General features: G+C 37.8%; 1 protein-coding gene across 1 annotated transcript in view; it reads left to right on the top strand.

The window, feature by feature from the left end:
- Positions 1 to 12,128, top strand: part of ramp1 (receptor activity modifying protein 1) — a 52,025-nt gene that overhangs the window by 22,396 nt on the left and 17,501 nt on the right. Inside the window, exon 2 of the mRNA XM_069698870.1 lies at positions 8,143 to 8,278. Within this exon, the coding sequence (XP_069554971.1) occupies positions 8,143 to 8,278 (136 nt within the window). The remainder of the gene's footprint in view (positions 1 to 8,142; positions 8,279 to 12,128) is intronic.

Below are 12,128 nucleotides of genomic sequence, written 5' to 3'. Positions count from 1 at the left end.
CCATATATGTTCTCACCACTTTGATCCACAGACCAAAAATCTTGGCTCTTTCTTTGAGTACTTGAGCATGTCCATAAATTAGGCTGAGTCCTCTTTAATACTCCAGGTAGAGTGCAGAGCATTTTAGCAAGAAGAGAAATAGGAAAGAAAGTGCTCAGTCACTCTGGGAGAAAATGCCACAAGTCAACATTTTCCACAGGCTTTCAAAAGGAACATTGCATTCTGCTCATTTATTCAGTTCTAGTGTGCTGAGGACAACAGGTAACTGGGAAAACCAAACAAGAGAACAAAAAGACAGAATTATACAAGAGGAAAAGCTTTTTCAACAATTGAGAAAAAAATAATATTGAATAATCACTTTTATAATTAGTTGTTTGTAAATATTCTAAAAAAGGACAGAGCAAATTAAAATATATTGCAACTATTAGCAGTAACAGTGCTTTCTTGTTTATGGAAATGTACAATGTTTTGTCGGCAGAGGAGTGGGATGTTGTTAAATATGCGTGGGAGGTAGTTGGGCGTACGCAGCGTGTAAGCATGAGCATGGCTCCAATCTTTCCCTTAAACTTAGTAGTTTTTGAATAAGAATACCACTGACAAATAACTTACAATTTTGCTGTGGAAGTATGAGGACTGGTTATTCCACCTGTGTGTGTAATAATACACTCTTAGCAAACATTGGGTAGACACCTTGGAAATGTGTGGAGGAAATGTTTGAGATATAGTACGATAGAAAGTATTTATAATGCAAAACTACGCAACAGTTTCATTCATAGAGATTTTTAGCTGCAGCCTCAATGACAAATGTTCGAAATGGCTTTCTTTGTGAAGACATTCGTTGACATAATGCAGTCCCTATGAGCCTCACCCTAACCTTAACCATCACAACTAAGTGCTTAACCACAAATCTTACAGGTTTTTGACCATATGAGTTCAGACATTTTCACAGTCTGGTCCTCACAAAGTTACAGCTACAGACACACACACACACACACACACACACACACACACACACACACACACACACACACACACACACACACACACACACACACACACACACACACACACACACACACACACACACAAGTACATAAGGTTATTCAGGACATGACACCAATCTTAATTTTCTTGTGAGGTCGCAAATTCGAGAGCATTAACATTTTTTTTTTTTAATGCATAAAAAGAGGTACTCTGATTTCCGGTGTACCAAGTGAACAGACTGGGTGAGAGTTTCTACGGATGAACTAACTTCTGCTTCTCAAACTTTTCCGAGCGCGAACATCAAATAGACCAAGTTTTATACAGGAAGAGCAGAAATGTGTGGGTTTTTAAAATATGCATAAAACCTGTGTAACTTTACAGAATCTAAATTGAGCTCTCAGATAAGTGGGAGGAGAAACAGATCCCGACGTTTCTCTGCTCCTCTACTAAACCAATGAACTGAGATGATTCATGACTAAAATGTGTTAAAAAGTCAAGGGAGTGGGTGTTTTGATGTTAGATCGGGTGATTGGGTGGCGGCGGTCAAAAATAGTCCTGATAAAAGGCCAAAGATTTCCCTCAGTGCGAATCACCGGTGAGAAAATTGCGACAGCGACACAGAAGGAGACAGAGAGGAAACCGAGGGTAGGATGAGGGTTTTTATTGCTCATGAAAGGGTTCGTTTTTTGTTTAAGCTCTGAGCTGTGGCCTTGGTCTCGTTCAGTCTCAACAGAGTCGTGTTATTGGAAAGAAAATGTAATAACACACGTGATATATAGGAGTGTATTTGCTTTGTGTTGTTGAAAATCAGTGTGTAACAGGAAATCTGAGCCCTGGGAGTCGGAGGCAAATTAATGACATGTCAATGGCATTCATCATCTGATTGTCATTATGTATGCTGCTGTTTTATATGTACATGCACGTATAGGCTTTTTTTTTTTTTACAAATCGGAGATCATTGATGACAGGGGATTGCGTTACATGTGTGGTCTGTCTTATCAGACCTGCTTAAGCTCCGTGATCATTGGCAGGGGAAAAAAATTCCTTGAGATTGAAATGAGATTTGGAGTAAAAGTTTAGGTTTGTCAACAATAAAATCCACAGGATGGAGATAACGTGGGAGGAAATATTTAAAAAAAAAAAGCCCTCCGTGTGTACCTCTCCAGTCTCGGCGTACTTCCTTCCGGCCACAGGGGAACCAAACTGTCTGCTGCAGAGGCCACCAAAGTTTTCAAAATTGCCCGCACTCTGCTTCATCAAGGCATTCTCAAGCACCACACTAAAATTAGCATTTTTCTCTCAGGAGCTCGCCTCCTCTGCCAACTCCTGCTGCCGTATGTGTTTATTTAACTGCGGGATGCTGCCGAGGAACATGTTAGAAATTAATGAGAAAAACAACGTCTGACTTAACAAAATGCCACAAGACAGATAACACATTTTTATTCATGCTCATTTGTCATTGCTGCTGGTTTTCGTTCCTTGACGGATTGTATTGTGGTTCGTTTTCCAATTTGCAAATACGCGCTACAATGAAAACGAGATCCTAGTCACGTTGTGATATGTTTCAGTGTGCTCACATTTGTTTGCACAAACGTCTGGAAACATGTATAGGGAGTTATCGCATCCTTCTACTTTTTGAAAAAAAAAAAAAAAAAAAAAAAAATGTTGAGAAGAACTTGCACAGCTTTCACATGTCACCACCTGCATTTAGTGGTTCAGAGTCAGTGTTGAAAAGTTGTTATTCATTTGTCCTGCCTCAACTATATTTAGATCTTTATTTCTTCTGATTTGAATCTCGTCATCTGCTGCCTTCCTTTCTCAGCATTTCCCTTAAGTTGTACCTGAATCTGTCACTGACGTTCCAATTAAACCTGTTTTGCTTTAATTTTACACTAATTCCCTGCATAACAACTTTCTAGCATCTTACGCTTGTTTCAGTTTGTGTCTGAGCATCAATATGTATTTTAGTCAACCTCGGGCATTTTGTGAAGGTATGACGACAGGAAATAATTTGCAGTTTGATGGAATAGCAGCAGATCAACAGCTGGTAAACGAGACTTAAAAATGTGTGTATGGGCAAGCACAAAACAAAAATCTGAATATGCAGATACAGACTCTGAGGCAATCTCGAGGTTGGTAAAGCAATTAAGAGTTGGTCAGAATAGTAAGGAGTCAAAAGCACTGCTCTAACTTTATAGCACATGCACACACAAACGCTCAAAAGTGCATGCACACATAAAAGCAAATATCCAAATACAAACATTCTTTCAGCAGTGACTTTTCAAAATGCTGCAAGGCTTTCATCCTACTTTCTTTCTGAGCTCACTTTAGCTTACTTGTGCATCTTAGATGATGATGAGAGAGCAAAACGTATAAATAGAAAGTCCAGTTGCATCTCTCTCTCTCTCTCTCTCTCTCTCTCTCTCTCTCTCTCTCGCATAACACACAAACACGAGAAGTACACAGAGAACCCTGAAGGTAGCTACGAGGTGGGCTTTCGCCTCGCATAGAGGAGAGAGGAGGCGGAGGTCAAAGGTCGTTCACTATCTGCCATCAACTTTCAAGTACATTTTCTTGTTCTTCTTTATTATTTACTCAGACCAATTGACTAAGAGCAGGATTGTATTTACAGTACAGCAGCTTCCTTAAGGCGTGGGGTCAAGTCAGGTCAAGCTCAAGTCACTGAGACAGTCTCAGTGGACTTTAATAACATATCATTCAACAAATACGGATGCCAAAAAAAACACTTTTGGACAAAAATGGAAGAGGGCTTGTGTGAGACAATTCAGAAAGAGAGACCAACCTATTGAACCGAACAGTTTCTGTGACTCACTTCATTGATATAAAGTGAGTCCAACTGGTAAAACACAATTTAAAAGTCTGGAATTTAAATCCGACAAATGTTTTTTTTAATTTTTTTTTTTTTAAAAATGGGTCCAACAAAATAACTGGTACAAGCCAATTTAAGCCTCTACTTCTTTCATGAGGAGGGAGGAGAAGGCAGTGGGGCAACACAGATGTGCAGATGAGTCCTTTTCAGGTTAAAAGGTGTTTTATTTTTAGTTGGAAAGGATTGCAGGAGGAAATGGAAAGAAAAATTCAGTCAATCATGACCTTTCCTCCAGATTCATCATGTCCCGCCTCAGTGTGAGTTTCTGTAACCGAAAATTTAGTTGATAGGAAGAGATACGTGTTTAAGCAACAGGATCAGGTGACTCGTGGAGAGATGTAAAAAAAACTAAACACATTTTGTCACAAACTGTGTAACCTTTGTGTCAAGTTATTAGAGAAAATATTCAGGTTTTTTTTTTCTCAATAACACAAATGTGTTTTTTCATTCGACTGACAGATAAATGTGCAGATCCACACAACCAGGAATGCCAGATATCTTCTGTTGCTACACTTAGTGAACTACTTTGTTTATGTTTGAGGACAACCTAATGGAAAGCTTTTGGCCATGATGCTGCTGCCCTCTCAGATCTTGTACTGGCAGCAGTGTCTTTAATTAAACAACTGATAAGGTAACTGGTAAAAATGTTATAAACTGATCCAGAATGCAGCAACACTCCTCCACATCTAGTTTGGCATTTGATTTATCAAAAACAAACAAGTAACCTGACCATTTCCCAATATGTTAACTGTGAATTTTGTTCTTGTGGTAAAGGTATTTCCTATTAAGGAAAACATGTTTGAAGCATGTGACAACAACGTGACCATCTTGCGCTTTTCTTTTATGCTTCTGCAGAATTGATATCTTAATGGTACACAGGCTGTGATTCTCATTATGTAATTCCGTGCATCCTTCAGGCTCTCATAAATCAACATGCATGCAACTGAGTTATCATTAGCAGGGTTCAATTAGCCCACTCACGTGGAATGGATTTATTATGTGAATATTCAGAGAGCTCGCCTCAGGGCCCTGCATCCGTCAGGGATTTACCGATATAAATCTAGAAATTAATTTAAAACAGATAAATTGAAAATGTTGCTGCTAAAAAAAGTATTTAATGCATGGGTGAGTCTGATGAGGCTTTCTGTGTCCAAAATCAGAGCAACAGTCTCTAACTGAATTTTAAAACAGACAAGGATTAGTATACACTTAAGATGCTTATGATCACAGTTGATGTTGCTTGTTTTCAAGAGGAGGTTTGCTAACTTTGCGAGATCACATGAGAATCCATCTTTTCTGGCTCAAGTTATGCATTTTTTTAATCACAGTGAACCAAACATTGTCGTTAGGGACGTATAGGGAGCTACGGAAGTTGTTTAGGTGTGACAGCAGCGAGAAGCAACTGTTCATTTGATAACATCAATGATGTAATTGGTTGAAGTTTGCCCATGATAGACAGATGGTTCATCCAATCACCTGCCATGTATTTTTTTCAAAGTGCCTCCCCTTTTCCAAACAGTTTCCAAAGACGACTTCAGGATCTGTGTTCGGCTGGCCATTATTAAAAGAATTTACGATATCGGGAACAAACCTTGACTTCGATCCTGAAATATTTTTTAAAAAATACATTTTATAGAATTCAACTTAAAAATAAAATGTCGTTGCACAGTATGGGACTTAAGCTTTCATCTTGTTTAGAAGGAGAGAGTGCAACCCACATTTTTGTCTGTTGCAACAATTAACAGACGTCATCTAAGCGCCTCACATGCTATCAGTTGACTTAGCTGGCTAACTGCACAGAGAAACTTAGGGTTACTGCATCAAATCAACACAGACAGATGTGTGGCCAAAGATAAGTTTGAGTGAAATAAGTCATTCTAATGTACGATTTACTCAATTTGAAGCTGTGTAGTTTTATCGACATGTGCGGGCCACTCAAGTACAGACTATAGTAGCTCACTGACACTGATGAGATTTACTCTCGCGTAAACAACAAAAGTTTGCAAATGGCATTTTTTTTTTAAGTAAAATTTGTTAGTGTGGATGTAGTTAAGGTATTGAAGTTTGGTACAGTTTAATCGGTGACATACATATTTTTAAATTTGGTATCTAGCCCTAATTCTGTTTAACAAAGTCTGAACTTATTCTAATTGCTGCTTTTTGAAAATTATGGGATTTTTGTAGTTATGGTTACAATGATGAGCACGTAGTTAAATGAACATGGTCTCGCTTTTTGATTTTGTTACTTGGAAATGGGAAATTCCTTTCCCATCAATCCCCCCTACCCAAGGACGTTTCCATTACTTGAACAAAAGCATATATCATTTTGGGGGATGTGCTCAAACAAATGATGCTGTTATTTTGTTTTTCTTTGGGTGGACATTGTTGTATGTAATCTTAAGAGCAAACAGAGATTCGTGTGGTTGCATGACTCAATTTGTCCAAACAAAGAAGATAATTACTGTATGTGATAATGGACACGGAGACAGGAGTATTTATTATTAAGGACACTGTTCTCAATAGGAAAATGATGGCAACCATTTGTTTAAACCCTTTGATTACTTATTTGTTTAAGCAGGCCCGTATATAGTTAAGAATTATATTCATCTTGGACAAAATTGCAACACACAAATTTTTGCCCAATGAGTGCATTCATCTTCAGTACAGTGTGCCCTTTATGTAAAGTGAAAAGTAAGAGTCCAACATGTGGGGGGCAGGACTTTGTGTTCCAGCACAGATTTGTGCTCAATCTTTCCTTAACCTTCACAAATTGTTTTAGTTTTATAACCATAACAGTAACTCCTGCCAAACCGGGTGCCAGATCAGAAAATGCCAAAATAGGTCACTTTGTAAGCTGATGCCCTGTTTTGCTTCTCAGCTAGAAGACAGTGGTAGACTAGGATTGCCGGCAGGATGTTATCAACATAAAAATCTGCAAACTCTTACTCCCTATTTATGTCCATGTCTCTCATAAACATACGCACTTCATCTTGCTCTTTGATCACAGCCTTTGACTGGAGTTGTGTTGACGAAATCTTTTCATCCGCTCTCTTCACAACATGAGTCGAGACTGTTTGTACTTGTGAACAAGTTATTTGTTTATATTTCTGACCTTCTTTTTTGTACTGTTTTGTTTTTCCAAGCCATCTTTAAAATGATGCTGACTGGATTATTTCATATCTTTATGCATCCATCACTCTGCACGATAACATTAATGTATAAATACAGACACAGTCCAAATTAAAAACATTTGGTGACAGCTGCATATTTTCTACTCTTCAGGTTACATTTCTTAACACATTCAGTTTGAAATTAAAAAAGGATAGCACGTTAGAGTGCCAAGTCTTAGCTTTAATTTGATCAAGTTTAGATCAGGATTGAAAGAACTGTGTGTGAGAGACAGCCCATTAAGGTACTTATATCAGGACAATTATTTTTAGATTCCAAGTTTTATGAAATATGATGTTTAAATATGCAAATGTACCAATTATCTCTACATACATTTCCAGAACAGAAAGCTGAACATTGGACAAAGCCATTTTTTGTTGACATATAGAGTTTAATGGTTTTTACAGAGGGGATTTTAGACATCCCCTTTCTGTCACTCTGTCAGAAAATACTGTAAGTCATAAAAATGTGTTTTAAATTTTAGGAATAAAATGTTATATAAATAAGGCTATGAATGATAAATGAACAGTCATCCGGGAAAAGTTTCAGAATATAATTTGGAATAAAACTGGAGAATTTGGGGTGTGTAAAAGCTACTGATGTGAACATTTCTGGAGTATTAGAAAATAAAAATTGTATAAGATATATTACAAAAATAATTATAATGCAATGAAAATTATTATTATTAATTTTTTTCTTATCTGTATTACATATTTTGTCATTTTCTCTTTATGAGCACACCCAGTCTGGCAGTTTAAGTATTGAACTGTCCTGCTCCTTGAAAAATATTAAGCAACAGTTAAATTAAATGTTCCTCAATGTGTGTGGTTTTGGAGGTCTTGTGAGGCAATGATAAAGATAACACAGGGTTAGTGTTACAGCAGATGCTGTTTCAGTGTTATGTTCAAGAAGTGGTGAAATGGCTTAATTTGTAATAATCAAAAGAAAAAAAAAAGACAACATTTATGGCCACTTGTATTCTTTCATGCAATCACCCTGGAATGACAGTACCTGTTGGTTTAAATTTGTTTAAGTTGTTTGAGTTATACATCGTGCTGTAATCTAACTACACCCATCACCTCTTTTCCTCTTTTTCACAGTGTCTCAGTGTGTGTCAGCACTTGGGTGCGAACGCCACTACGAATATGCTATTGAGGAGTTCTGCCTGGCCAAATTCAGGATGGACATGCAAGAGCTGGATCAGAGACAGTGGTGTAGCTGGGAGGACACAGTCGAGTGAGTAGGATAATCGTACAACACACACAAGTGCACACACCCAAAAACAAAAAGAGAGACATCCCAGCATAAACGAAAACAGATTTGCATTCATGCAAATACAAACAAAACATAATGAGCTTCACATTTGCAATGTGCATCCTCTTCTCACTAAATGTTTATAGCTCAATGACCTCCTCACACAACAAATTAATTTTAATTCAGCATCTCTGATCCTGTGTAACTCTGGAGAGGCACCAAAAAGCGGCCATACCTTGATGTAAAAAAAATAAATAAATTGAAATAAAATGTAATGATGCAGATTTGTTCATTTCTGGCTGGAGCTCTTTGCAATTGTTTGAGTTTTTGGTCACCTTCCAGCAGCTGATTAGATGCTGAGTGAGAGACAACAGAGAAAGACAGTGAGCGAGGAGAGAAATAGTCGGGAAACGGAGAGACAGTCAGAACAAAAGCTGTATGCCTGTGGCACAAACAGACATTTTTTGTACATGCATGTTATTTTTACACTTACTGTAAAAGACGGCCGTGGCCACAGCTTGCTGAAATTGCTCTTACAATTTGGAAGTCATTTACTGACGTCAATTAGTACAATTAGTTAATTACAGAAATACTACCCAATTTGACTGAATTTAAAATTGAATGGTATAACAATGCTATATTTACTTGTAATACCATGCTGCCTCTCTCTTTGACCACTGAAAACTCGTATAAACAGCTACCTTGGAGAGAGACTCCAATTAAGTGAGTCTTCAACCCGTTTGACCTTTGATTCAGACATTCTCGCCTCATGAGCAGTATTGTCTCTGCCCTCATGAACAGTACCAACTGTTGCTTTTGGGACCATCTCTCAGAGCATTGAGCCGGGCTGCAAGGTTAATTCGGGTAAAGGAGCAGTGTTTCTCGACTCACACAGGGTTTGAATAGTAAGTAGTCTAAATATAAAATATTTAAAGCGGATAAAATCATACACAAAGTACCCATTGTGTTTGGATTAATAATGTATTATTATTAGCAAAAAACACACCTCGTCTGCATTTTATTTTAGGGCCCCTGCTTGTCCATTGTTTATATTATTCCATATATGTTGAAATATGTATGCAGATGATGTAGTCATATACAGCGGGTAAAATAAGTATTGAACACGTCACCATTTTTCTCAGTAAATATATTTCCAGAGGTGCTATTGACATGAAATTTTCACCAGATGTTGGTAACAACCCAAGTAATCCATACATACAAAGAAACCAAAACAAATAAGTTCAGAAATTAAGTTATGTGTAATAATGTGAAATGACACAGGGAAAAAGTATTGAACACATGAAGGTGCAAAAAGGCATCGAACGCCAAGACAACAGCTGAAATCTATCAGTAACTAGAAAGCAATCCGGCCTCTTATCAGTGCAAATTAATATCAGCTGTTTCAGTCCCAACTGATGGCCAGTAAAAAGTTGTCTCATTACCAAGGTGTCACACAAGAAACATCCCATGATGGGTAAAAGCAAAGAGCTCTCTCAAGACCTTTGTAACAATATTGTTGCAAAACATACTGATGGCATTGGTTACAGACGCATTTCTAAACTTCTGAATGTTCCAGTGAGCACTGTTGGGGCCATAATCCGAAAGTGGAAAGAACATCGTTTCACCATAAACTGGCCACAACCAGGTTCTCCTCGCAAGATTTCTGACAGATGAGTGAAAAAGCATGTTGAAGCTTGTTTAAAGTTTGCTGCACAACATTTGAACAAGCCTGTGAAATACTGGGAGAATATAGTCTGGTCAGATGAGAGCAACATTGAACTCTTTGGATGCCATAATACACTATGTTTGGAGGACAAATGGCACTGCACATCACCCTAAAAACACCAGACCAACAGTGAAGTTTGGAGGTGGGAACATCATGGTGTCGGGCTGCTTTTCAGCATACGGTACTGGCAAACTTCATATAATTGAAGGAAGGATTAATGGAAAAATGTACCGAGACATTCTTGATAAAAATCTGCTGCCATCTACCAGAATGATGAAGATGAAACGAGGGTGGACATTTCAGCAAGATAATGATCCCAAACACACAGCCATGGAAACTCAATTGGTTTCAGAGAAAGAAAATAAAGCTGCTAGAATGGCCCAGCCAATCACCTGACTTGAATCCAATTGAAAATCTATGGAAAGAACTGAAGATCAGAGTTCATAGAAGAGGCCCACGGAACCTTCAAGATTTGAAGACTGTTCGTGTGGAAAAATCGGCCAAAATCACACCTGAGCAATGTGTACAACTAGTTTCTCCATACAGGAGGCGTCTTGAAGCTGTCATTATCAACAAAGGCTTTTGTACAAAGTATTAAATAAATATCAGTGACGTGTTCAATACTTTTCCCCTGTGTCATTTCACATTATTACACATAACTTAATTTCTGAACTTATTTGTTTTGGTCTCTTTGTATGTATGGATTACTTGGGTTGTTACCAACATCTGGTGAACATTTCATTTCAATAGCATCTCTGGAAATATATTTACTGAGAAATATGGTGACGTGTTCAATACTTATTTTACCCGCTGTATGTTTAGGTGACAGCTGATGAACTAGTTGCTGCTAAATTAAGACAAACAGTAAATACATTTTCAACTGACTGCACTTTAACAGTAAAGTTAAACAAAAGAAGTGGCCCAACATTTATGTGTATGAACAACAAGTACGAGAAAAGTTAAGAAAAGGTTAACAGCAGTTATCCCACATATTGCAAGTGTTGCTGGCGTTTTGACAACTCGTAGATATTTTTTTCCTTCTCCGTGCCCCTTACCTTCTATCTGGCTTTAAAGATTCAGCAATTTGTTTTTATCTTACTCGGGATGTTTTTGGAATAATGTTGGTTTATGACAAATTGTGCCATTTTTTATACTTTCCTCCATCATTTCAATAGTTACAATAGCACAGTGATTACTGATGTCTTGCATTTCAAAAATAGCGCTACAATAAAGTTCAAACAGGGAAAAGATGCGACGAAGTGTGTGACTCCTTTCACAATCAGACCAAGTGCATTATTTGGAGGTGACACTGAAATAGGGCTCACAATGTCCCTACCTATCTCACACTGCGAAGGAAAACCTCATCGCTACATCATTACAATAAGTCAGTCAGAATTACATTTCTTCAAGGCATTGAGATAAATCTGGTGGAAAAGGTTACACTCTTTATGCCAGGTCTTTGCTGGAAGAAATATTCCCACCACAAAATATCAAATAAACACAGATATGAACATGTCACCCTGTAAACTGTGAGCAATGTAATTTTTTAACCATTAAGTGATATCTTTTTGGGGATATTGCCATTTTCCCAGATCTCAGCTATGATCTTGATGAACAGTGTAGTCACTGGTGCAAAGGACACGTAAAACTACAAAAGTAAGACTTTAATCATTATAAATAAATTCACCTACAGTTTGAACATGGAAGATTTGGACCACAAACTTTGGTTTATTGTTACTGGAGAGTGATTATCTATCAATGTCATAATATCTTTCTGGAATTATCTGATTAACTGTGGATTAAGGGGACTTTTTCCCTAATTATTTGGTCTCAAACCATCTCACAGGAAACAAAACGTGCAAGAAAAGACCAAAGCGACAGAAAGAAAGCTCAAAACAAGTTCAGCTGAAGTATCAGGGCAGTTGTTTCCCCGTTTGACAAGGAAGTGCTGCATTCTGGCCAAGTTGCCTCTGGAGGTTTCTAATTCAGTTCAAATGACATTTGGTGTCTGTGTTTGCATCTGTGCTTGTGTGTGTGTGTGTGTGTGTGTGTGTGTGTGTGTGTGTGTGTGTGTGTGTGTGTGTGTGTGTGTGTGTGTGTGTGTGT

The sequence above is a fragment of the Brachyistius frenatus genome, unplaced genomic scaffold (genome assembly GCF_029030835.1).
Source record: "Brachyistius frenatus isolate BFR_SWC_R1_liver_20210118 unplaced genomic scaffold, ASM2903083v1 Contig_28, whole genome shotgun sequence".
Taxonomy (NCBI): Eukaryota; Metazoa; Chordata; class Actinopteri; family Embiotocidae; genus Brachyistius; species Brachyistius frenatus.
The sequence above is the reverse complement of the archived record's forward strand: the minus strand, read 5'-3'. Positions and strand labels throughout refer to the sequence as shown.